Consider the following 27,561-nt stretch of genomic DNA (forward strand, 5'->3'; position numbering starts at 1 on the left):
CACCCCCACTGCTGCTTTCCGATTGGGTAGCGTGGACGTCAATCAAATCAAAAATCCTAATAGTTTGCTCTAAATAATCGAAGATTTGAAATAAATATTCGTCTCTTTATCATGATTAAAATTCGTACACTCCTGTCGAAAATGTTTACTTTGAAGGAAAACAGGGTGGGCGACGGGTTCTGAGTGGCGCTTGGTATTGTGGGTATTGTAGTTTGACGGAGCGGGGTTCGCAAGGGGAGTGTCCGCGTTCGGACTACATTTCCCAGAGAGCACTTCCGCGCTCCGGACCGCCGCGCCAGGCATCGGCAGATTGGTCCGCTTGAGGCGCAACCGGTGGCGGTGGGGGCTGTCTGGCGGGGTGTCCATTAATCAAGTGAAGAGCTCGGCGCTGGCTGAGCGCATAGGAGTTGTTGTCTGTGGTTTTACTGCCGCTCTGTGGGGGCGATGGAAGCCTGGTGAGTCCTAGAGAATCGATGCACCTCGGCCCAGTGGACTGGAGTCGCTCTACTTTCCCTTCAAGCTCCCCTGGCACCGGGATGGTCCTCGAAAGCTTGTGTGGCTTTTGCTACCAAATAAACCTGTTGGACTTTAACCTGGTGTTGTTAAACTTCTTACCGGGATGGGTCAGCCTTTGGTGCAGTGGGGCAGCAAGCACCTCTGCCTTCTCTGAGTCAGAGTTTGTGGGTTCACGTCCCACTCCAGAAATAAAATTCAGGCTGGCACTGCAGTGCAATACTGAGAGAGTGCTGCATTGCCAGAGCTGCCAACTTTCAGATCAGGCAAGAAGAGCAAGAAAGTTGTCCTTGTCAATATTTATTCTTTGACCAACATCACCAAAACATTAATTGCTCATTATCTCTGCTGCTTATGGGCACATTGCTGTGTGCAAAGTGCTTGCTGCATTTCCTACATTGCAACAGTAACTGAACTTCAAAAAGTATCTCTTTGGCTATTAAGTGCTTTGAGATGTTCAGTAGTTGTGAAAGGCGCTACATAAATGCAAGATTTTCTTTTCTACCCACCATTGCCCGTTATTGCATCCAAAACTTTGCCCCCTTTATCCAAACTCACACCATGTCCCATTCACCCATTACCCCTGTGCTCACTGACCTGCACTAGTTCTCAGTCTGATAACACCTTGATTTTAAAATTTACATCCTTTTCAGATCCCTCCATGTCCTTACCCTCTCCTATTGTAATCTTTGCAGCCCTACAATCTTCTGAGATATCTACGTTCTTCCAATTCTGGCCCCGTACATCCAGACTTCCAATGCTCTGCCATTGTTGGCTGTTTAAAACCTCCCTTAAAGCTTCCCTCTTGGTCAGACTTTTGACATCTATATTTTTCTTTGGCTCAGTCTCAATTTTGTATTTCTTTTGATACCAGCCAAATAAACGAACTCAAATTAACTTAAGGACAAATTAAAAGGGGCAGCTCCCCAAAAGGAGGGGGAACAGCCCGCACAAAAAACAAAGTGCAAAGGAAACTTAAAACATTAGCCTCAATTTTGTAAATTATCTTGGGATGTTTTACTTAAAGGCACAATATAAATGGAAGTTGTTGTTGTAGAGTGCCGAGCACACATTCTAGGATTGAAGGGAGTGGCTACCGCTTTCTGAAGAGATGCTAAACCGAGACCTCATCTCTCTCGGGTAGTTGTCAAAGATCCTTTGGTGATATTTGGGAAAAAAAGAGCATGGGGCTCTCCCACAGCATCCTGGCCAACATTTAATGCTCTATCAACACCACTACGAAGCAAGATGACTGTTCTGTCATCTTGCTTCTGTATTTGCCTACATACCAAGGCTTTGAAGTGCTTTGGGATGCTTGAGGATGTGAAAGATGCAATTGCTTGTTTTTATTTCTGTGACTTCTACCTTTTGCTGAAAACTGGGCTGAATTAGATCAGGAGTGATGAGGTCAGTATGGAAAAAGAAGGCCTTCCAATTTTAAAAAAACTGTAGTCTGCCTTGCAGCACTTAATTGTCTGTTATTGTGTTAAGTCCCTATGGATCTGAAACCATATAACAAAAGACAAAAAAAGTAAATTGTCAGATTATTGAAAATAACATGTAATGTACATTTAAGCAGTCAGTATAAAATTCAATTTATCCAATATTAAACCACAGTGATTGTATGTGAGTTTCGTTGTGGGCCTATTAACTGTACCATAACTGACATAACATATTTTATGTGCATAGTGTGGTTTTGTTTCAATCTTGTTCTATTTTCTTGTTGATTTAGCTCAGCGTCTGCAAGAGTGATCAAACCAATTGACCGGCAGTCAGTTCACCAGATTTGTTCAGGGCAAGTTGTGTTAAGTCTCAGCACTGCTGTAAAAGAGTTGGTGGAAAATAGTCTGGATGCTGGAGCTACTAATATTGGTGAGGAAAAAAATGACTAATCCAAATCAATTTTACTTTCCAGCAGTTTACATTTATATATTGAGCAGGAAGTAACTCTTTCCAAGAGCTGGAGTGGGCACACAGGGCTGAATGGCCTCCTTCAGTGCTATGTAATTCTAAGATAAAGTTGTTGTGTTTTCGTGTATTTCAGACAGCTGTTTTGAAGAGATCCATCCTCCTGGGGCATTAGTTATACCTCAATTAACAGCTGGTAGCAAATACCAGTGCCAATTTTCAGTTATCAACTTTAATGTAATTAAATTCCTTAAGGCAACAGGAGCTTGGCAGGAGGGAAAGGGGAAGTCATTGAAAGTGCAGCTCAGGTAAGTTTTGTGGAGGCCGATAGGAGACGTAAAAAGATGAGGAATTTTAGGAAAAGAAATTCTGATAACTGATATGCAGAGACTCTTTAAAAAAAACTAAAGGTGAACATGTCTTATCACTTTAGCATTTGAAATCATCTAATTAGTACCTGATTTTAAAATAAATGAAATGAGGCTTGAAAGCTGTCCCTTTGTCAATCATTGGTGTTTACAATTCCTTAAAATGCCTCAGTTGGTAATGAACAGCACTTCACAGTGCCATTGTGCCTTCACAGTATCATTTACGACTCTCACCAACTTTTACAGATGTACCATAGAAAGCATGCCTTCTGGTTGTATCACAGCTTGGTATGGCTCCTGCTGTGCCCAAGACTGCAGGAAACTACAAAAGGTCATGAATGTAGCCCAATTCATCATGCAAACCAGCCTCCCATCCATTGACTTTGTCTACACCTCCCGTTGCCTCGGCAAAGCAGCCAGCATAATTAAGGACCCTACGCACCCCGGACATACTCTCTTCCATCTTCTGTCGGTAAAAAGATGCAAAAGTCTGAGGTCACGTACCAACTGACTCAAGAACAGCTTCTTCCCAGCTGCTGTCAGACTTTTGAATGGACCTACCTTGCATTAAGTTGATCTTTCTCTACACCTTAGCTAAGACTGTAACACTACATTCTGCACTCTCTCGTTTCCTTCTTTATGAACAGTATGTTTTGTCTGCATAGCGCGCAAGAAACAATACTTTTCACTGTATACTAATAGATGTGAAAATAATAAATCAAATCAAAATCAATCAGTGATTAAGTATTCACGGTAATTCCATCTGAGCTGTGGATTGTTCGCTGAATACCTGGTTCTGCCCAAGTTGCTTGCTTAACGCAACATAAAGGGATAGTAATGGCAAATGGTTTTCATTATTTGTCCAATTTAAACATGAGTGATCTAAGTGGTGGAGCCTGCAATGCTTTCTATAAAGGGACAGCTGTTTGCCACTGCAGCTTGGAGTAGATGTCACATGGCAAACCGTTCTCGCTATTACAGTTGAACTTTCCAGAGCAACAGACTTCCTCATGAGAACAATCTGGTACTTTCATTTTTATTCCTATCTCTTGTGCTGCATGTATTTCAGATATTAGGTTGAAAGAGTTTGGAGCGGATTTGATTGAAGTCTCGGACAATGGGGAAGGAGTGGAAGAAAAAAACTTTGAAGGGCTGAGTAAGTTTTAATTTTAAAAGATAGTTACAATTTCTGGGTGAGAAATGGAAGGGCAATCCAGTTTTTTATATTTGAAATGTTATAATTTCCTATTCACTTCCATAATGTGTAGGAAGGGATCCCCTCAATGGCATTTTGAATTCCATTGGTCGGATGTACCAGGCAAATCTGATAAACCCCTGCCTTCCATGTATTTGAGTGAAGATCCGAATTGACACTAGCATTTAAATTTCAGTCCAATTAGTAAGAAGTCTCACAACACCATGTCCAATTAGTGTTTCAGTTGGTCGGTTACAGCAGAAGCTCTTCCCCTAAAAATAGCTGTTGGGGGCTTGGGGTCAACTGAAAATGTTAAAACTGAGATTAATAATGGAATTAAGATACAAGTTAACACTGACCTAATTGAATGGCGAAACATGTTGAAGGAGCTGAATGGCCTATTCCTTGTTCCTACAGTTGACAGATTGCTTGCTCTGTTAGTATTCAGATATTTTTTGCAGTGAAACCTTTGAATTATGGATACCGAGGGACTGGCATCAACTGGCTGATTTTTGCAAGTTCCTTTTTCCCCCAATTGGTTAGTGACAGTGTACTGTGTGGAGTTTGCACGTTCTCCCTGTGTCTGTGTGGGTTTCTTCCAGTTTCCTCCTACAGTCCAAAGATGTGCGGGTTAGGTGGATTGGCCATGCTAAATTGCCCCTGCTTTCAGGGGGATTAGCAGGGTAAATATGTAGGATTACCGGGATAGGGTGGGATTGTTGTCGGTGTAGGCTCGATGGGCCTAACGGCCTCCTTTTGTACTGCAGGGACTCTGATTCTATGACTCTATGACTAGAGATGGATTATGACCGCACACTGGAACCACTCCCACATCATATGCCTTACAATTCAGTTGCAATCTCCTGCCTGCAATTAGACACAGGTGACATTGCTCAGGAAAACTTTTACAGGGGCTGTGGTGTAAGATGTAAAATACATTTAGTAAATAGGGCTTGCTATGTTAAAAACTGTTCATGGTCTATAATTTGTAATTGTCCTTCATTTCAGAGAGCCACTTGTATATTTTATGTTGTGAAGTGTCCCTATTTTAACAATATGGCCGTTGTTTGTGTCTGTGAGGCCAGATGCCAGTATTTATTTTGTCTTTTATGAGTTAAATTCTAATGTGTTAAGATTAAAATAGACTACTAAATTGCCAGTGGTAAAGGCAAAATATCGCGGATGCTGGAATCTGAAACAAAAACAGAAAATGCTGGAGAAACTCAGCAGGTCTGACAGCATCTGTGGAAAGAGAATAGAGCCAGCGTTTCGAGTCTGAATGACCCTTCGTCAGAACCAGTGGTGTTGCCCAAAAGCATGTATATCACTCTGTATACAAGATTGGGAAAGAGAAGTCAAAGACTTCATTCACAGAGCCAGATGTTCACCAAATGCTGAAATTACACTGTCACTGTTGACATTATATGATTACAAAATTGAATATTGAATAAAATTGAATATCTATGATTACAAAATTGAATAGCAAATGTTGGGATAGCAATGTGCAGTGGTAAGAAAGATCACTTGTGGTAATGTCTTAAAAAGCAGGTACACACATGTGCAATAATTCGTAATGCAATCCTCAACTAAATAATAAAACACATGGCTGTCACATACAGACCTTTCAACACTTCGATTTGAGTTTGAAATTAGCCTGGGCTCGTATTGAAAGTCTTACAATTGTTGGCTGGGAGGAACCTCAATAATGAGAGTTTGGACAATCTGAAGTTGGGTCTAAGTAAGCAGAGGTCAAAATTGCCCAAAGTTTGACATGAAATAAATTGAATAATAAATTTGAAAGTCAAAGGGTATGCTTTTCTCTGATTCAGGAAGCTTTATTCTGCGTCTAAGTATTGTCCATGAACTGAGAGAACTTTTACACTGACCCTGAATGAAGAAGCTAGCACCGGCATCCCTTCTTGCTTGAAATTTGAATTCAATCAACATCTAAATTTTAAGCTGGAATAATTTATATAATTCTAAAAACTTGCATAATTTCTTAAGATTTGTTAGTAAAATGTGAAATTTGTTCAAAATTTAATTGCGAATCTGATTTAGAAATTACTGTAGTCACCTTTGTGTAAGAAATATTTTTGCATGTCGCAAACTTATGTTTATTCATTTGAAAGCACTGAAGCATTACACCTCCAAGTTACAAGATTTCTCCGACCTCTTACATGTGGAGACGTTTGGATTTAGAGGCGAAGCTTTGAGCTCCTTGTGTGCCCTGAGGTATTATGATCGCACCTTCATTATCAACAGTTATGTTGCACTCTACATGTAATCTTCAGTGGGCAGTGTTGTCTTTGCATTTACAAACTCTTCCTTTAGAGGAATGTGTGAAATAGTGGAAGTATTTGAAGGCTGAATGATTACAATCAACAGGCTCTGAAATAACTACTCATTTCATGGTTGCAACCACCTTTATACCAACCATTGGATGGGATAGTCCTGTTCTGGGGGGAGGAATTTTATGAGCTCCTACAATCCATATAATGGGGAGGAACACACTCATCCACCAGGCACAACTGTGCAGTAGGGATTGCACACATCGATTTGTAAGCAGCTGTGTTTAAAAAGTGCTTTTAACAGAAGAATTGTACCAACAGTCTCTGTAACTAGGGTAAGAATAATTATTACCAAGACAGGTAGTGTTGGGGCTAGTAGGGGTGATTGAGAGCTTTGTCAAGGAAATGTGTTATAAATTGGATTTTAAGGGAGGATGGAGTGATGCAGTTTTAAAGAGTTGGTCCATTATACTGAAAGATTTGCCTCAAAGCATAGAAGGCCAGAATCATAGGCATACAATATTTGGGAGATTGTATAAAAAGTGGGACAGTTGAAGAAAAATGTGAAAAGGGTTGTAGATTTAGACAGGGGAAAAGTCCATGGGGCTATTAATAGATGAGGACAAGCGTTCTGACTTCAAGTTATTTTCTACATTACAACAATGACAACATCTCAAGATCACTTCACTGGCTGTAAAGCGCGTTGTTACATCCTGATGTTGTGAAAGACTATATAATTACACATCTTTTTATTTTTTTATTGGGAGGCCAACATTTTGTTTAGGTAGGGAGCAAGAAGGACAGGTATTTTCAGATTATGGGAGTGCAGGGATAAAACAATAAGTGTAAACAATTCTGGAGTTGACGAATATATATTTGAATCTACTGGTTTTGCTTTGTTTTAATTTTTAAGATGCAGGGATGGTATGATGAGGTGCTGGGAATGTGCTCTTAATGTCCTTTTGTTCTTATCAGCGACCTTAGTGTTGTGACATGTCACAAAACCGCCAAGGTCGGGACCCGCCTGGTCTTTGACCATAACGGGCGAATCCGTGAAAAGATGCCGCATCCTCGACAGCAAGGGACGACGGTTAATGTTCAGCAGTTGTTTTACTCGTTACCGGTCAGGCACAAAGAGTTTCAGCGAAATGTTAAAAAGGTGAGTTTGTGTCTTTTTAAGTTTTTCATAAAAAATCCAAGCAGTCAACACTAAACATTTTATATGTTCAATTCAATAAATCCTTCCCTGGATCTAATAATCTCGGTACCTGTCTGTAATAGGTCCTCGGAGGCAGAAGCCCCTTCACCAAAAATCCCTTTACTTACAAGTCTGACAACAGCATACAGAGTGCTTTTCGTTAGCAGTGTACACTAGGAGTGCCAGAGGAACTGACACTCCTGGTTAAATACAAAGCAAGTGGCTCCTTGATTGGCCCATCAATTTGGCCCTTAATCAGGGATTCCATATTCTAACAGGCCAATCTTAATTGCCTGATTAAAGTCGTTACACTGTTTTCACATGCAATAAAGAAGATGGGATGGCTCAGGAACTGGAGTTCTTTTATCTATGCCGCTCTGCATTGACTCACTGCCACTAGCTGTATTGCTGGAATTTGTACACTGGCACAAAAACAATATAAGCTGGAAACGTATAGCACCTGTAAAATATTAATATTTTAGTGTTAACTCTTTGTAAAGAACCCATCTTTTATTTTACAAATATATGACTTGCTGTGCATTTCCCTGCGCTTTTTGCTTTTGTTTCAGTTTCAAGCACTTTTAAAGTTTTTTTTAACATAGAATGTGTGACACAGAAACAGACATTCAGTCTAATGGGTCTATGCCCAGGTTTATGTTCTACACAAGCCCCCACTCATCTAACTCTTTCAGAATAATCTTCTGTTCCTTCTTCCCCTCATGTGTTTATCAAGCTTTACCGTCAGTGCATTTTTATAGTATAAATTTCGGCATTTGGTTCTCCTAATGCGTCTGCTTGCAACATTCATCCTGTAATAAAAATATGTTTAATGTTCAGGCTGCACCATTATAAATCTGGAGTTTTTAATTTTGTTTATTTAAAACAGGAATATGGTAAAATGGCCCAGGTGCTACAGGCCTATTGCATCATTTCTGCAGGCGTACGGATAAATTGCATAAATCAGCTTGGACAAGGAAAGAGGAATCCTGTTTGCTGCACCAGTGGATGCACCACGTTGAAGGAAAATATCAGTGCAGTATTTGGATCAAAGCAGGTAAAATATAGTGCAACTGCCCAGTACAAAAGAACTCCAGCTGCACGAGCAACCTCTATCTTGTGTATCCACTAGTGTATGCAAAGTAATGTTGATGCTGCCTCCTCTGTGAGGGAGAACTTGAGGTATTGTGGATTCCACTGTAACAGCTACCTGACTATCAGCCAGAGGCAGGCACACTCTGTTATTGTGCTCGGAGGATTCCTCATCCTGGGCCTATCGGGTTGGGGAGACCTCTCAGTACAGCTGAGGTAACATAGTCAGCAAATATTCAGTATGTTTGCAAGCTGAGTGAGTCACTCTTTTAGCTTCTTTCACACACTCATAGTTGCCAAATGCAGGCAGTCTATTTTTAGCTCGCAATGTCAAGCAGGCTTCTCTGTGGTTGATGTATTTGTACAATGTGATGGACTAATTGGGTGAAAGGATTTTCCATGGGACAGGGCAGATAACATTACCTATTCAGATACAAACTGTGTCTGCCTCAGTGGTGTGAGAAATAGAGATACCACAAATGTGCAACAAAGGGATGTGGAGTTTGGGAAAGCTTTTTCTGGGTGAGCTTGATGCTGAAACTGGGAAATGCTATGTTCAGCAGCAATGAGCAGTACAAAAAAAATCATTAAATACCAAGCACTTTAATACCCACAGAATATATTGTACACGTTGCACACATTGAACAAATTGTCTGCTGGATAGCAGTAATTTACAACTTGCTTATTAAGAGCCCAAAAACATGAGGACTTGAGCTCAATCTCGGCTCATAGAACATAGAAAAGCTACAGCACAAACAGGCTCTTCGGCCCACAAGTTGCGCCGAACATGTCCCTACCTACTAGGCTTACCTATAACCCTCTATCTTACTAACTTCCATGAACTTATCCAAAAGTCTCTTAAAAGACCCTATCGAATCCGCCTCCACCACCACTACCGGCAGCCGATTCCACGCACCCACCACCCTCTGAGTGAAAAACTTACCCCCTACGGGCGGCACGGTAGCACAGTGGTTAGCACTGCTGCTTCACAGCTCCAGGGTCCCGGGTTCGATTCCCGGCTCGGGTCACTGTCTGTGTGGAGTTTGCACATTCTCCTCGTGTTTGCGTGGGTTCCCTCCGGGTGCTCCGGTTTCCTCCCACAGTCCAAAGATGTGCGGGTTAGGTTGATAGGCCAGATTTTTAAAAAAAATTGCCCCTTAGAGTCCTGAGATGCGTAGGTTAGAGGGATTAGCGGGTAAATATGTGGGGGTAGGGCCTGGGTGGGATTGTGGTCGGTGCAGACTCGATGGGCCGAATGGCCTCCTTCTGCACTGTAGGGTTTCTATGATTTCTAACATCTCCTCTGTACCTACTCTCCAGCACCCTAAACCTGTGACCTCTTGTGGCAACCATTTCAGCCCTGGGTAAAAGCCTCTGAGAATCCACTCTATCAATACCTCTCAACATTTTATACACCTCTATCACCTCTCATCCTTCGCTTCTCCAAGGAGAAAAGACCTAGCTCTCTCAACCTATCCTCATAAGGCATGCCACCTAATCCAGGCAACATCCTTGTAAATCTCCTCTGCACCCTTTCTATGGCTTCCACATCCTTTCTGTAATGAAGCCACCAGAACTGGGCACAGTACTCCAGGTGGGGTCTGCATAGTGCTAACTACAAATGAAATGTTTAAAGTCAGGTCCTGTGTGTCTGCTCAGACGGAAATTTAAGGATCCCAAGGCCTTATTCAAAGAGTAAGGAGTTTTTCTAGTGTACTGACTGACATACTTCTCTCAACCAGAGCCTTAAGGAACAGAATAACTAGCCATTCATCTCATATAATCATAGAATGGTTACAGCACAGACTGAGGCCATTTGAACCATTGAGTTGGTGCTGGCCTTCTGAAGGAACAGTTCACCTCGTGTCACTCTCCTCCCTTTTCCCTGTAGGCTTCCAAAGTTTTTCTTTGCAAATAATGATCTAATTCCCTTTTGAAAGCCTCAATTGACCCTACCTCCGTCACACTCTCAAGCAGTGCATTCTGGATCCAAACCTCTTGTTGCATGAAAAGGTTCTTTCTCATATCGCCATTGTTTCTTAGCCAATTATTTTTAAATCTGTGCCCTCATTCTCGATCCTTCCACCAATGAGAACAGTTTTTCCCTATTTGTCCAGATCCTTCTTGATTTTGAATATGTTATGGCCCTGGACCCAAACCCTAAAGTATGTTATAAAGCCTGACTGGACCCCAGGGGTAATTCGACTGACAAATTAGGAATCTTTTATCAAAACAAGCGTTATTCATAACACAGTTTAAATATAACTCTATCAAAATGAAACAGCTTGATTTTTAATCGTTGAATAGTTTTAAAAACAGGAAGTAACTCTAATTTCCAACTTATCGCTAAAGGTAAAGTCGCCATAATCCCAGGTGACCATAGGCTGCTCTGACCTTTGAGAGGGAGAGCTGACTGCTAGTGATTTAACCTGAGGATCACCATTTCTCAGGCAAGGGCAAGGTTGAGAAGATCACTATTTCAGTTCCAAATAAGCAACAGTGTCCTCTTAGATGCAAATGTTAATTTAAATACAGTTAGCAAACCCAGGCATACTTGCTATTAATTGGGCTAACAGCCACAAAGCTTTCAAAGAGGTTTTGATTTTCAGAACAGCTTGCAGACTTCTGTCTTTAAACAGTCCCAGCCAGAAACAACTCTAAACTATTTCTCTGCTACAAACCTAGTTCCTCCATTAACCACATTATCACGCATACCTAAACCCACCTTCCATTCCTTTAATCAAAAAACCCCAGGGGATCTTCTCATCCATGAACAAAAATCCATTAGTCCTCTCCTAAATAAACGCTACATTGCTAAAAGGAGTAATTATCCTGCTTTCCCAGTATCTGAGCTGCATGATTTTCAGATAAACCGACTGCCTGCAGAAAAAAACAAAACTTTAAAATAGTCCCCTTAAACATAAAATATAGCAATAGCACAGTATCACCACACCACCCTCCCTTAAAAACTGAACCAACAATATGAAGAGATTGCTTCATTTTTCTAAAGCCTCTAGTTGTCACACTATTAGTACTCTATAAGATGTATACCTTATTACATCTAAGCATGCAAATTTAACAGTAATATAGTCCAGTTCAGTTTTTCTTTTCTCCTTCTTTCACATCAAAGTCATGATAAAGCATCTGCAGTCATGTTCTTTCTTCTTGCCGTGTTTTATAATCTTCAAATTAAAGCCTGTAATAATAAGTTCCATCCAAACAATCTTGCATCTTTATCTTTAAACTTCCCCAGAAACTTCAATAGGTTCTGGTCAGTGTGAACAATTATCTTTGATGAATTGCCGGCAACATAAATGTTGCAGTGCCAACACCAAACTCAATGTCTCCTTCATGATGGTCGAATATTTCTTTTGAACGGATCTTTCTATCCTTTTGTTGTCGTCTTGTAACCGTACAGCACCAATGTCCACATCACGTGCATCAATGGTCAGCTTGAATTGCTTTGTATAATTCAGTGTCACCAAAACTAGTGTGGTGGTTAACGCAGTTTTCAGATTGTCAATTGCCTCCTGACATTCGGACGCCCACTGAAATTTCAGTCACTGGAGCAACCACACTGCTAAGATTTGGCGTGAATTTCCTGTAGAAACCACTCGTGCCCAGGAATCTCAGAACTTCTCTCCTTGTTGATGGTGTTGGGAACTCCCCAGTACTTTTCACATTTCTTGGGGACATCTGTCCATGTCCAATTGTATGTTCTAAAAATGCGAGTTGCTTTTGTGGATTCACTTTTAGCCAAGTTTACCACCAATCCCGCCTCCTGTCATCGAACAAGCAGTTCCTTTAAATGCTCCAAACACTACTTCCAGTCTGACTGAAAACCACCAGATCGTCGATGTACACCACACAATTATTTAGTCCAGAAATGACCTTGTTGATTAGTCTTTAGAATGTTGCTGGCACATTCTTTATTCCACACAGCATGACTTTAATTGATACAGACCATTTGGTGTCACAAAAGCCAAAATCTCCTTCGCCCTTTTTGATAAAGGTGTTTGCCAGTATCCTTTAAGTAACTCCAGTTTGGAAATAAAACGTGCTTGCCCTGCGTTTTCTATAGTCTTCCAATCGAGGAATAGGATATGAATCTGACTTTGTAACCACATTGACTTTTTTATAGTGCAGACATAATCGTTGTGTACCATCTGGTTTGGGTACCATCACTCTGGGGTGAACTCCAATCACTGCAACTCACTTCTATTCCATTATTCTTAAGCATGCTTTCAATCTCTTTTTGAACCTGTGCCAACTTTAGTGGATTGAGTCTATACGGGTGTTGCTTAGTTGGAACAGCATTTCCTATACATCATGCAAAATTACTTTGGTATTTCCCAGTTTGTTCTCACATATAGCTCTATGTGATTGTTATAACTCTTTCAGGTCATTTCATTTTCTATAACTACCCTGGATAACTTTGATGTAAAATTGGATCTCTGATCTGGTTGGATTTCTGTGGGCAGTCCGTATCTGGTTTTTAAAAAATTAAGTAACTCCTCTACGATCCTCTTAGCTGTAATATAAATGAATTACCTCTGGAAATCTAGTGGATACATCCATTATGGTCAACCAATACTGATTCCCACTTTTTGTTTTAGGCAGGGGTTCCATGCAATCAATTAGGGCCCTAGTGAAAGGTTCCTCAAATGCAGTCCAGGCTAATAAAGGTATTTTTGATTGAGTTTTGCTTACTCCTAAATGACCTCCTACTGTAACCTCATGCACTACTCACAAAACTGCTTTTCTATAACCCACTGATAATACAACTTGATGAACTTCTTTGATTCAGGTCTCTGTTATTGCCGCAACATCATATTTCTACGTGGCTATCTACATCTGCAAACTGTATTCCGAACTGAGTACTAGTAGGAGACTGAGAATGAACTTGTGAATCCAGCACTCCCTGCCTACTCCTTGTTTACTGCCTGGTGGTCTCTCATTCCCTCCCTTCCTGCATGCTCTTGAGCTGCGGGGTGATCATATCTATAAATATGCTATTCACAAAGATGTCAATCTTGCAGATGTACCACAGTGAAGCCAGCTGCTGCTCAAGTTTTAAAAGCAGAGTTTGAGCTGCTACAATGACTCTACCTCTTGCACACAAGGTTATCTAGGACACAGGAAATATCCTGGAGTTCCTACACAAAACAGGACGTGCATTCCAGGGGACAGAGCTCTCCTACCATACCTCTTTTAGATAATAAAACCTAAAACATTCACATCTACCCACTTATTCTGTTGTCACTTAAATATAAGGAGGTTAATTGAAATATTTTATTTAACCCTTGTTATCAAAATAAATGTACTTTTAAAATTTTCCTACTCATTAGACTAACTTCCCAACCGTTGGAAGTAAAGCTACAATGCTCTCCAGTCAACATACAACCTTCCTGTGATGTAACGGTTTGATTTATTTTCCTGTCTCATTTAAGTGATCCTGACCTGCGTTATACTCCTCCCAGTCTGTTTCATAGTGATCCCAACCTGCTGCACATTCCTCCCAGGAGTTTTGGGATGACATTGCTCATGCAGAATAGCTGCCATGTTTGTCTATGCAGCAATCTAAGAAATAAAGATGAATAAGATGTCATATACATGTTAATCCTTTTTTATCTGTATTACTAACTGTGTTATGGAAGTCATGGGTTTGGAAGGTCCTGCCAAAGATGCCTTGAGGAGTAGCTTCAGTGCATTATTCAGATTGTCTACACTGTAAAATCAAATGTTGTGAAAAACTAATGTTGCCATCGAAAATGTGCCTGTTAAACATAAGCCAGACCTCTTATCCAAATTGCAGTATAACCAATATTGAAATAGAGAAGTGAGGAATGTCCTACTTAAAAGAGTAGTGGAAGCAGATTCAGTAACAACTTTCAAAAGTGAATTGAATAAATAATTCAAGGGAAGGACTACAGGGAAAGAACAGGAAAATTGGTATAGGCAAAACATTGCGGATGCTGGAATCTGAAACAAAAACAGAAACTGCTGGAAAATCTCAGCAGGTCTGACAGCATCTGTGGGGAGAGAATAGAGCCAACGTTTCAAGTCTAGATGACCCTTCACCAGAGCTAAGAGCAAAGAGAATCAGAGATTTATACTATGGGGGTGGGGGGTGGCGTGGAATGGGACAAAGGGAATGTAAATGAGGATACAGAAGGCTGAGAAGGTGCTAAGGAAAATGGGTATAATTGGATTGTGCTTTCAGAGATGATGTCTTTCTGTTCTACATGATTCTACGTAGCTTTCATTTGCGCTTTCCAGTTACAGAATCTTGTCCCTTTTGTTCAAATAAGCCCTAGTGAGGCTATTTGTGAAGATTATGGAATTAACCTTGCTGACATTCCAGAAAAGCTGTACAGGTGAGTGATCAATAGTTAATATATGGAGTTAAGTCAGCCATGATTTCATTGAATACCGGAACAGGCTCACGGGGTTAAATATTCCTCTACTGCCATATAATGTATCTGATTTTAACATTTGTTTTAATAGTGGACAAAAATTGAACAATTGTAAAATAAGATTTTTTTTTCATTCATGAAATGTGGGTACCACTGGTAAGGTTGGCCTTTATTGCCGATCCCTAGCTGCCTTGAAAAGGAGGTTAGCTATTGCCTTGAACTGCTGTACTCCATGTGGTGTAGATTCACATACAATGTAGTTTGGGACGGTGTCCCAGAGATTTGACCCAGTGACAATGAAGGAACAGCAATATATTTCCAAATCAGATGGAGTGTGACTTGGAGATGCTCATGTTCCCATGTGTCTGCTGCCCTTTCTCCTTCTGTGTTATGGAAGTCATGGGTTTGGGAGCTCCTGCCAAAGATGCCTTGAGGAGTAGCTACAGCGCATTATTCAGATTGTCTACGCTGTAAAATCAAATGTTGTGAATTGATTTCAATTAACCTGGCAATTTGATGCCTGTTACTAGGAATATTAACTCAACTGGTTTACTAATGTGTCATGATGTGGAGATGCCGGCGTTGGACTAGGGTAAACACAGTAAGAAGTTTAACAACACCACCACGTTAAAGTCCAACAGGTTTGGACCTGTTGGACTTTAACCTGGTGTTGTTAAACTTCTTACTGTGTTTACTAATGCGTGTCAGGGAAGTGAACATGCTGCCCTTACCTGGTCTGTCCTATACAGGACAATTGTAGTCCACAAAATATGTTTGACCTTTATGCTCCCTGAATTGGCCTAGCAAGTGTAGTTGTGATTCAGTTGAGTATTACTCTGGTCACTTGAGTCAGAAGGTTGTGGGTTTGAATCCCACTCCAGAGACAGGAATCCATAATCCAGCCTGATGTTCCAAGTGCTGCATTGTGAGAGGTGCCATCTTTTGAATGAGACATTAAACTGAGGCCCCCAAACTGCTCTCTTGGGCGGACATTACAGAATCCATTTGAAACTGAGCAGGGGACTTATTTCTGTGTCCTGGCTATTGTTTATTCATCAACCAACATCACCAAAAAGCAGATTAATTGGTCATTTTCACAATGGGGTTTGGTTGTGTGCAAATTGACTGCCTCACTTCTTGCATTACAACAAGTACACTTAAAAAAAATTATTGGCTGCAAAACTCTTTGAGATATCCCAAGGTTATGAAAAGCGTTATAAGAATGCAGGTATTTCTTTGCAGAAAGCCATACATTCGTACAAATTAAGAACAAAAGACTTCACTTTCTCAACTAGGAATGGGTAATAAAGGAGCCCTTGCCGGTGTTGCCCATATCCTGAGAACATATGTAACGTATGAAGGTAGCTCTTCATATTCCCTTTTATCATGCTAACGCATAGGGGGTAAGAAATGCTAAATGCTTAAAGGGAAGAATTTTTTTGACATACTTCATTCTGCTTTTTGCATCAGAAAACTTTCTCGGCTTTTAAGCCTCTGGGGTTTGTACAGTTTTGAAATTCCTGAACAATGATGTTTCTTGGAATGTAGAATGCGTGGGCAGGTGCAAGCAAATGAAAGAATCGAAATATCCCACTTAAAAAGAAAGCCATATACTGTACTAATAAATTACAGTAGTTTTGCGTTGACATCTTCAAATGCTCCACATTTTATGTGCTCGCTTTCTAATTGTAAATGATGAATCATGCCAGTCCAAGTGTGCAATCATTTACAATGTGAATCAAATGCCTTTCTGTGGCTGTCAATGAGCCCTACAGGTATTAGTGCTTTCAAATGATTCATTTTCTGATCAATGTTTCCAAAGACTTTCAAACGTACCTTAAACTCCCCACTTTTTGTACAATAATGGGAACATATTCATAGTTGAATATACTTGAAGAGGAAAGAAAGTGTTTTGTGCGAGACAGCATACGCAGAATTTACAGCACAGGAACAGGCCATTCAGTTCAACTAGTCCATGCTGGTGTTTATGTCGCCCTCCTTACTATCTTATGCCACCCTCCTTCATTTCCCTCTTGTTGCATATCCTTCTAACGAGCTGTCAGATGCCTGCAGCTCCACCTCCTGCCATGACTAAGGGAAGCTAGTGAGTAGTTAAGTCACTCGGACTGGGAAGATTCCAGGTAGGAGTCCAACAAGATAGGGAAATTGCGTCCAGTGCACCAGGTGAGAAGGGGAATAGAGATATAGAGAAACCTCTTGAATATTATCTAGTGACCTCTAGTGCAAGTGAGTGTGTGTCGGTCCTGGATGTGGACAGAAATGATGCCCTCATGTGTTGAATAGCAAGGTGTTGCTTATTCAACACACATGCTCCTCTTCTACTCTGTAAATGGATTTACATAATTGTCATCAAGACCCTTTGGTCAGATCTGCATAACTAATGGCAACTAAACATCAGTGATGGGAAGCATCTTTCTGTCCTGGGAGCCGTTTTAGAGGCAACAACAGCACGGAGGGAATAGAGGGTCACCACTGTTCTGCTGATTAGGCAACAAGTACTGAAGAATGATATTTTATGGTCAATAACAGTAACTTTTCTTTCTGTGGTACACTGAAGAATCATAGGTTTCGTGTCTCGTAGCGATCATGGCGTTGGCAGGAGTTCAACTGATCGACAGTTTTTCTTTATCAATCAGCGACCATGTGATCCAACAAAGGTAAGGAGCAATAACTATGAGAATTTGTGAATTATTAAATCAGAGTGACTTCTGACAGAGTGACTGTTGACATGCATATCATTGCAATGGCTACAGCCAACCATACAATCTACTATTGGCCTCATGCAATTGAGGGGTTATAATTAACAAGCGTTGTTCACAACACAGTTATCATTAAATGCGTCCAGTCCCTGATTATAGTTTGTGTCCTTGATTCTTTATGGTCAGTCTCTGATCTGGTCTGTGCTAGTGGTTCTTTGTCAAAAGTCCCTGATCAGTGTTGATGGCTTGCAATGGTCCAACTGAGATCAATGAACCTTCTCCTAGGAATAAATGAAAAACTCCTTCCCTTGGCAGACAGCTCATTTCGAGGGATGGTAAAAAATTGAAATAATTGACATGTTGGGAACACTGGAGAAGTAAAATATGCGGTCTTACTAGATGTGACCATCTATCATTGTGTTTGTTTCTTTGGTGGTGACTAAAGTGGTTTAACATTATTTTTAGGTTTCCAAACTTGTAAATGAAGTATATCACATGTACAACAGACATCAGTATCCATTTGTTGCCTTGAACATCTGCGTTAATTCTGGTAAGTTATAGTCAGACATATGTTTTGGAACTTTTTATTTGCAAATAAATTGGTTGAGAAACACGGTGAACATGGTGGCACGGTGGTTAGCACTGCTGCTTCACAGCGCCAGGGACCCAGGTTCAATTCCGGCCTTGGGTCACTGTCTGTGTGGAGTTTACACATTCTCCCCTTGTCTGCGTGGGTTTCCTCTGGGTGCTCTGGTTTCCTCCCACAGTCCAAAAGATGTGCGGGTTAGGTGCATTGACCATGCTAAATTAACCCGAGTGTTAGGGGGATTAACAGGGTAAATATGTATAAGGGGTTACGGGAATAGGGCCTGGCTGCAGATTCAATGGGCCAAATGTCCTACTGCACTTTAGGGATTCTATGAGGATTCTAATGCGTTAAATCGTTTGTTTTAAATGGGAAAAACAAATAAATTGTGTATTGATTGTAGTAATGGACGTCTGACTTGTACAACATAGGTGTTATGTACCCTCCTGATAAATTCAGCTATCTTCATTTACCAGATGTGCTTTGCCATTTTTAGAGTGTATTGACCTCAATGTTACACCAGACAAAAGACAAATTCTTCTTCAGGAGGAAAAGTTGCTTCTTGCAATCCTAAAGACATCCCTTATTCAGATGTACGATTCTAATGTTAACAAGCTCAACATTAATCAGAAGTTTCTTCAAATGCCAGGTAAGGAACATGGTGACAGTTCTTCTCAACAAAAAAAAAGACTTTGGAGTGTGAGGAAACTGAGGATAAAATATTCTACAATTGCTGACCTTTAGTTCAAGCATGCAACATGTTAGCTTTTATTAACGGGGTTGGAGTTTAAGAGCCGTGGGGTTATGCTGCAACTGTACAGGACCTTGGTGAGACCACATTTGGAATATTGTGTGCAGTTCTGGTCACCTCACTATAAGAAGGATGTGGAAGCGCTGGAAAGAGTGCAAAGGAGATTTACCAGGATGCTGCCTGGTTTGGAGGGTAGGTCTTATGAGGAAAGGTTGAGGGAGCTAGGGCTGTTCTCTCTGGAGCGGAGGAGGCTGAGGGGAGACTTAATAGAGGTTTATAAAATGATGAAGGGGATAGATAGAGTGAACGTTCAAAGACTATTTCCTCGGGTGGATGGAGCTATTACAAGGGGGCATAACTATAGGGTTCATGGTGGGAGAGGTAGGTTCTTTACGCAGAGAGTGGTTGGGGTGTGGAATGGACTGCCTGCAGTGATAGTGGAGTCAGACACTTCAGGAACATTTAAGCGGTTATTGGATAGACACATGGAGCACACCAGGGTGATAGGGAGTGTGATAGCTTGATCTTGGTTTCAGATAAAGCTCGGCACAACATCGTGGGCCGAAGGGCCTGTTCTGTGCTGTACTGTTCTATGTTCTATGTTACAAGTTTAACAAACTATAGAAGGACAAATATTCTATCAAAGCCTATTGAAAATAAAAACCTATAGTGTAACTATTAGTTAATGTATGATTGTCAGTGAACTGCAAGTACTGTAGATTAATATATGTCAGTGAGTTATAATTACATTGTAGATTAATATATTGCTAAATGTGATCTCATCACTTTCGGAATCACATCATTCTGATATAAACGCTTCATAGCATAATTCTGTAGAAGTTTTGTTTAAGATTGTTGAAAACAAACACATAACGTGTTTTTATAAAATTCCTCTCTTCTCTGTCTGTTCATGAAATGTGGATATCACTGGCAAAGCCAGCGTTTATTGCCCATCTCCAATTGATCTTGGTACGGTGTTAGTGAATCACCTTCACCCATGATAGTCTGTGTGATGATAATACCTCCACAGTGCTGTTAGTGAGCGACTCCAGAATTTTGACTCATTGGCGTTGAAGGATTGGCAATGACTGCTGCTATATCAGCAATAATTCAGTTAAGGTAATGTGACCCAGGAGTGGCGTAGGAAGGTGACAAGTGTTCATGCAATAATATCACAGATAGTAATTTTAAGCTTGTATGTTTTATGTGGAATGGTTTAAAAATATTTTTAATTTAGTTGTATAACTGCTACCTTGAGAATTAGAGATGGAATGATTCAAGTAAAAAATACTTCTGTAGTACTTGAAAGTACATTTTGTGAAGGGCTCTGAATTTTTGAGTGCTTTAAATTGCAACTAATTATGGTTAAATTATTTCCGAGACAATGCTACTTGTGCATATGCTATATGTATAAACTATAATTGTTGCTGACTTTTCGCTTGCCATTATAAGTATATTTTTAATTCAAAGCTGTCAATCTTTGTAATTTTTTTCATTTCTGAACATTTCCTATTTCAAAATTACACCAGTTTTAGCCTTCTCATCAACCAAAAATATTAACATAATAGTTCTTTAACTTGTAGCACAGTGGTTTTGGCACTGAATTAACAACCCAAAGGTCACAAGTTCAAATCCCATGATGAAAAAAATCTGTAAATCTGGTCATCTGAGGGCTGACACCAGAAAAAAACAATGAAAAGTTGCCAGAATGTTGATTTTTTTTAAAAAAACGTGGTTCATAATATACTTCAGGGAAGAGAACTTTACCATGCAATGTGCCTTATTTGGTTCAAGCATGACTACAGTCCCGGCTTGCATTCCTTCTTGAAATCAATAGAAACTAGAAACAGGAGTAGGCCATTCGGCCCTTCAAGGCTGCTCTGCCATTCATTTTGATCATGGCTCATCTTCAAATTCAATATCCTGATTCTACCATCCCCTCCCCCACCCCATATCCTTTGATCGCTTTATCCCTAAGGGCTATATCTAATTTATTCCGTGACATCCATAAAGCAGGAACAAATTTAAAAACTTGAGTAACTAGTGTATTGGAAATTGCCCAATCAGGTGTGCCTTTCTACTGACTGAATGATAAAGGTCTAACCAGCATAAAGTGTAATATTGGATAAGATCATTTTGTGATTCTAAATATTAAGCTTTGCTCCCAATTTTAGGAATCTCTGAAAAAGTTACCCAGCCAATCAGTACAGAGTCCTCTGTTCCAACCAGGCAGGAATCAACAACTGTGCAATCATTTTCAGAGAAAGAGAAGTATGCAAGCATTGTCAGGTTACGTGAGGCATACTCCCTCCACCAATCATCATTATGCGGGCCCAAGTCTAACAAACAACAGGACTTAACGGTTCAAAGAAAACTACACAAGTTTTTCACCAGTTGTAAACTGAGTAACCCTCAGCCTGAATGTAGGACTGACTGCTGCCCAGAATCTGGAAATCCTGGACAAATGGAGCAGAACTCCATGAATTCTGAAAGTGATACAGATTCTGGGAAAAGCAGCACAACAGCGAGCTCAGAACCTGGCTGTGACACACCACAGGCTAATGCTTTGTCCACATTTACTGATGGCTCTGACAGTGCGGTTAGCTTGCCCAAAGTACTCCAGAATTTTTCAGAAACTGGGAAAGGAGAAGACGAACTGAGAACTGAAATGACTGGCTGTGAGGTTTTGGTACCTAACGTTGCTGTGCTAACAGAAAAGGTCGATTCAACAGGAAATAACAGCCAACCATTGGCGGCGGGTTTTTGCTCACACGGTTATATCACCCAGGGCATAAAACGCATGAAGACTGGCAGCTTGTGTTTGGATGATGGCTTGTCTTCAGGTCCTGGGATGTTTCAGACTTCAGGAGTTGATATACCAGTAGAAATAAATAAAAGGGTTGTGAAGCTCCCTTTTTCTATGGGCCTTCTTGCTGAAAGGATGAAGTTGGTCAGTAAGCAGCAAGCACAGCAGAAAGAGGCACAGAGATGCAGGCGATTTCGAGCCCAGATTAGTCCAGGAGACAATCAAGCAGCAGAGGCTGAACTCCGAAAAGAGATCAGGTAATTAAATTGTCAGCATTTAAAAAATTCATTCTCAGAATCGTGCGGTCTTTGTCAAGCATTTATTGGCCATTCATATTTGCCCTTGAGAACTCTCCATCGCATCGCTTAGAACTGAGTGGCTTACTAGGCCATTTCAAGGTTAGGGTCAACCACATTGCAGAAGATCTAGAATCGCAGGTATGCCAGAACATGTAAAGACAGCAGATTTCCTTCTCTAAAGCACATTAGTGAACCAGATGGATTTTTATACAATCTGGTAGTTTCATAGTTACCATTAGTGATACTAGCTTTTTATTTCTCATTTATTTCATAATTGAATTTAAATTCCTGACTGCTGTGGTTGGATTTGAACTTGCGTCTCTGGAATTAGACAGCTCTCAGAATTATCATTCCAGTAATATAACCACCTTCTTGCTGTATCTCCAAATTCATCATTTGTATTATGCATTCGTGGTTGCTTTGAATAGGTTTATACATTATAAATCACCACGTGTTTTTGCCTGATTGCAAAGACTATGTAATGCATGATCTAGAATGTTCTATGGAGTATAAATTAAAGGCAAATTACTGTGGATGCTGGAATCTGAAACAAAAACAGAAAATGCTGGAAAATCTCAGCAAGTCTGACAGCATCTGTGGAGAGAGAGTAGAGCCAATTTTTCAAGTCTGGATGACCTTTCATCAAAGGTCTGCTGAGATTTTCCAGCATTTTCTGTATTTGTATTCATATAAATTGTTCTCTTGCAGTAATCAAAGCTAAGGGCAGATTTATCTCAGCTATTGTTAACAGTTGAAGAATTGGAAGCAAATTTAGGCACAAACCAAAAACCCCCTATCTTCCCTGTTCAATGCTAATCATCGTGGCCTCCTTCTGCACTCTTGGGATTCTATGATTCTTCCTCAATCTTAGCAACACGAACCATTGATTTAGATAATCCATTATCTCAGTATGTACAGGTCTCTACAACCTGATATTTATCCAGCTCCTTTTTAAATAAGTTGTTTCATGCGTAAGTGCTCCAGCTGTTTGTTGTACAGATCCACTGGAGTAGCTCTTAGGTTTCACTTAATGCAATGTTATTGCTAATTTTTAAGTGTCGCTAATGTTGTTTCAATTTAAGGCCACACTATTTCTAAACATAATTATGGTCCACTTTGCTCCATTGATCACTCTTCCTGAATATCACTCCACCTGTCAGCATTTTTATGGTCCATTTAAACAAGCAGATGGGACCTCAGTTTAGCATCTCATCCAAAATGCAGCACTGTAAATAAAGCAGCACGCTTTCGGTACAGCGCAGGAGTGTTAGTTGGTAGCACTCAAAGCCAGACTGAGCTAAGCCAACAACGTATCTCTTGAAAACAAAGTTCAAATAAAAATCTGATTCTTTACCAATTGATTGCATTGTTGGGAGGAAAAGAAGTCTTAACTTAAGATTGTGTTGGCATATGTAGAGTAGAATCCCTACAGTACAGAAGGAGGCAATTCGACCCATCAAGCCTGCACTGATAACAATCCCACCCAGGCCCTATCCCCGTAACCCCACATATTTAGTCTGATAATCCCCCTGACACTAAGAGACCATTTGCCACAGCCAATCCACCTAACCCGCACATCTTTGGAGTGTGGGAAGAAACTGGAGCACCCGGAGGAAGCTCACACAGACACAAGCAGAATGTGCAAACTCCACACAGACAATGACCCGAGGCAGGAATTGAACCCAGGTCCATGGCGCTGTGAGGCAGCAGTGCTAACTGCTGTGCCATGTAAGTTATCTATGACTACCTGTTGATATAGATAATATAAGCTATGCTACGTCTCAAATTAAATCTTATTTTGTGTTCGGAATAATGGAACTTTTCTCTAGCCTTGTATCTTCAGTGGCCTTGTCTTGTACTGTTTGCAGCAAAGACAGATTTGCCAGTATGGAGATTATTGGCCAGTTTAACTTGGGGTTTATCATCACCAAGCTGGATTCGGACCTGTTCATTGTGGACCAGCACGCTACTGATGAGAAGTACAACTTTGAAATGCTGCAGCAACACACAGTTCTTCACGGTCAAAAGCTGATAGTGTAAGATTGTCTTTTTGTTGTTTGTCACACTGTTATCCAAAATAAATTATTGATTATTTCCTGTAATGCACTTCTCATTAAACTTTATAGTCTTAGTAGAAAGTGTTGGAATTTTCCCCCAAAAAGGCTGTGGGCCTTGGAACAATTAGAAATTGAGATCAATATGTTTTTCCTAGGATATGGAGTTTAGGCAGATTGAGTTAAGGTACAGATTAACCATAATCTAATTGAATGGTGGAATGGTCGACTCCTGTTCCTATTTTCCTAATCTTTGTAGAATGACTAATCCTCAGTGAGAGACATACACTTCCCATCCCCTAGTAGTAGGATGGTTTTCCGTGTTAGATTGAATGTACTCCAATTGCACCGTGACCACTACTACATGAGTGAATTGAATAATTGAGTTAACATATTTAAGTTTGGCATATGGAGTTAATTGCCTGTAGCTGTGTTTTGCTGTACACAATCTATAAATATTCCTGTCATGGGGGAAGTTAGATTTTAAACTTGCTTCTTTTAAAGATTATATTCTTCTCCATTCATATAGTTAAATGTTGTTTTCAACTTCTAGGCCCCAGAGTCTTCATTTAACTGCAGTGAATGAAACAGTATTGGTGGAAAACATGGACATTTTCAGAAAGAATGGTTTTGATTTTGTTGTAAACGAGGAAGGTTGGTTTGTTTCCTTGTTCTGTATTTAAAACACAGGACAGAGCTTTGCTTTGTTCAAGGATTTTATTATTTTATTATAGATGTATTAATTATCATAGAATCCCTACAGTACAGAAGGAGCCCATACGGCCCATCGAGTCTGCACCGACCATAATCCCACCCAGAGCCCATTCCCACAACCCCACAATTTATCCTGCTAATCACCCTGACACTAGGGTCAATTTAGCATGGCCAATCCACCTAATGCACCCGGAGGAAACCCACGCAGACACGAGGAGAATGGGTAAATTCCACACAGACAGTGACCCAACGCTGGAATCGAACCTGGGTCCCTGGCACTGTGAGGCAGCAGTGCTAACCACTGTGCCACCGTGCCGCCCCAATTATCTTTGATGTGGAGATGCCGGCGTTGGACTGGGGTGGGCACAGTAAGAAGTCTCACAACACCAGGTTAAAGTCCAACAGGTTTATTTGGAATCATGAGTTTTCGGAGCGCTGCTCCTTCATCAGGGTGAGTGGGGATAAAGGATGAAGGAGCAGTGCTCCGAAAGCTTGTGATTCCAAATAAACATGTTGGACTTTAACCTGGTGTTGTGAGACTTCTTAATTATCTTCTTCAAACATTGCTAATCTAGAGGAATTATTGTGAAACAGTTGAAACATTGAACCAATGCCTTTTTGAGATCATCAGCCCATTTTATTCAACACATGCTTATTGAATGTGTCTTTTTGTTCTTGGTGGTTTTCCATGCAGCTCTTCCCACTGACAGAGTGAAGTTGGTTTCCTTGCCAATGAGCAAGAACTGGACATTTGGTCCACAGGATATTGAAGAGCTGATTTTCATGCTGAATGATAGCCCTGGGGTCATGTGCCGGCCATCCAGAGTCAGGCAGATGTTTGCTTCCAGAGCTTGTAGAAAGTCGGTAAGTGCTCCTCAAACATTTCTCACAAGTGCATTTAACAGTCATCACTAATCCATTGCATAATCCTTAAACCCATTGCACGATCTTACAGGAAGCTGAGGATCAGAAGGATCATTATATTTGTGTCCTTGTTGAACAGCAATCTCGCTGCTGATTCAATAGAATCTTTTTCCCTGCAATGATGTTGATCCTGCAGAATAATACTGTTGTTTTCTTGGAAATTGACATCAAGAAACCCAAAGCGACGCTCCTAATAGGGATCATCCTTAGTACAACCAGAAAGCTACATGCCACCAATTTTCTACGTTCAAACTTTTATAAAGGCCGCTTTGTATTGATTCAAGTTTTGGATAATTAAAAGAGCTATTTAACTAATTAGATTTCTCCCCCATACTCCAAAATTGAGCACCCTGTGCATCGGGCAATGCTTTTCTTTCCTTGAGATGTGTTGGCTGTTGGTTTCTCCCATATATGCTCCCCCAGTGGATTGAGTGCATGTCCCATGCGCTGTTACACTGTAAGAAGTCTCACAACACCAGGTTAAAGTCCAACAGGTTTATTTGGTAGCAAATACCATAAGCTTTCGGAGCGCTGCTCCTTCGTCAGATGGAGTGGAAATATGCCTCAATTTATTTAAATACCCTTTAACTGGGCAAGGGAAGAATCAATTAATGATCCCTGCTGGAAAGTGTGTGCGGGTGAAGAGGAGAGGAACAGACTAAACTATGATGCCCTCTGCAGGAAAATAGTCCCATAATCACTCATTGCCCTGGATTTCCAGTGAGGAATAAGCAATAAGACAAGATGGCATCAGGACCATCCCAATGAATCCCCTGGTGAACCCCCTATCTTGTCAAAGGGGACACTGGCATAAATGACATCTGAAGTAAGGAGGTTGCAGCCAGTACTATTGTGCTTTAAATTATGCAACTCTTTATTTTCCCAGGTGATGATTGGAACTGCGCTTAACATCAGTGAGATGAAGAAGTTGGTTACACACATGGGTGAAATAGAGCATCCCTGGAACTGCCCACATGGACGTCCAACCATGAGACATTTAGCCAACTTGGACATGATAGTGGTGGAATAAATGGGCTATGTTCAGCCATTGTATATGAGACTAATTATTGAATGTTATATTACTTGAATGGCTTCCATTTTAAAATGTAATAATCAGAGCTGATTATTTTGTACAGGCAGTGAGTGAATTGCCCTGTTTTTGGAATACTGTATATGCTAAACTGCAATTTTAATCAATATTTTACTTCTGTGAATTTGTTTTCATTGCAATTTTTTTTAAAATCACTGCTATCTTGTTTTCAAAACAAATGGCTTGTTGAATTTTTGCCTGGAAGTGTGAAAGTCGTACATTCTTCAAAAACCTGCATTCTGGAACAAGATCGACTGGCAAAGCCCATTCTGAACTAATCATTAAGATGTGTTCCAGTCTGCATTATGTTAGAATTGATGTCTTTGGGCTGATTAAGCAGCCTGTTGTCCTCTGTTCTAGCATAAAATCAAGCAATGATGCTACAATAATTCATCGTCAGCCGGGCTCAGTTGGTGGCCCTCTTATCCGAGTCTGAAGGTCGTGGATTCAAAGTCCACTGTAGAGCGCAAAAATCTAGGCTGACACTACGGGGCGATCTTTCCAAAAAAATTCTAAGTGTCTTAAAAGTCTGAAAATAAGAATGTTCCACACCATTTTTGTGGTCACGTTTGGCACTGCAATCTTCCCAAACTGTCAGTTTTTTTCTGACAGCTGGGAGATTTGCACCTGTGGGGGGGTAAT

At 40.6% G+C, this 27,561-nt stretch overlaps 1 protein-coding gene across 2 annotated transcripts; it reads left to right on the plus strand.

Moving 5' to 3' along the window:
* Positions 1 to 240: 240 nt before the first annotated feature.
* On the plus strand, positions 241 to 27,121 carry pms2 (PMS1 homolog 2, mismatch repair system component). Of its 2 annotated transcripts, XM_078240610.1 has the most exons (16): positions 293 to 455; positions 2,246 to 2,385; positions 3,859 to 3,945; positions 4,752 to 4,867; positions 6,114 to 6,216; positions 7,248 to 7,431; positions 8,357 to 8,524; positions 14,839 to 14,936; positions 17,554 to 17,653; positions 18,161 to 18,245; positions 18,778 to 18,930; positions 21,207 to 22,095; positions 24,006 to 24,173; positions 24,745 to 24,845; positions 25,600 to 25,769; positions 26,716 to 27,121. In XM_078240610.1, the coding sequence occupies exons 4-16, from the start codon at positions 4,783 to 4,785 to the stop codon at positions 26,857 to 26,859; spliced, it is 2,448 nt and encodes an 815-aa protein (XP_078096736.1). In that variant the 5' UTR covers positions 293 to 455; positions 2,246 to 2,385; positions 3,859 to 3,945; positions 4,752 to 4,782; the 3' UTR covers positions 26,860 to 27,121. The 2 variants fall into 2 exon arrangements, with proteins under 2 accessions (XP_078096735.1, XP_078096736.1); XM_078240609.1 differs by lacking the exon at positions 4,752 to 4,867 and having other exon boundaries at positions 241 to 455.
* Positions 27,122 to 27,561: the final 440 nt, after the last annotated feature.

The sequence above is a fragment of the Mustelus asterias genome, chromosome 23 (assembly GCF_964213995.1).
Source record: "Mustelus asterias chromosome 23, sMusAst1.hap1.1, whole genome shotgun sequence".
Classification (NCBI taxonomy): domain Eukaryota; kingdom Metazoa; phylum Chordata; class Chondrichthyes; order Carcharhiniformes; family Triakidae; genus Mustelus; species Mustelus asterias.

Bases quoted from the DNA above. Each gene is read 5' to 3' on its own strand.
- pms2 (XM_078240609.1), top strand. The intron at 3,946-6,113 runs GTAAGTTTTAAT...TTCATTTGAAAG, and splicing joins AAAAAACTTTGAAGGGCTGA to CACTGAAGCATTACACCTCC. The intron at 25,770-26,715 runs GTAAGTGCTCCT...TTATTTTCCCAG, and splicing joins CCAGAGCTTGTAGAAAGTCG to GTGATGATTGGAACTGCGCT.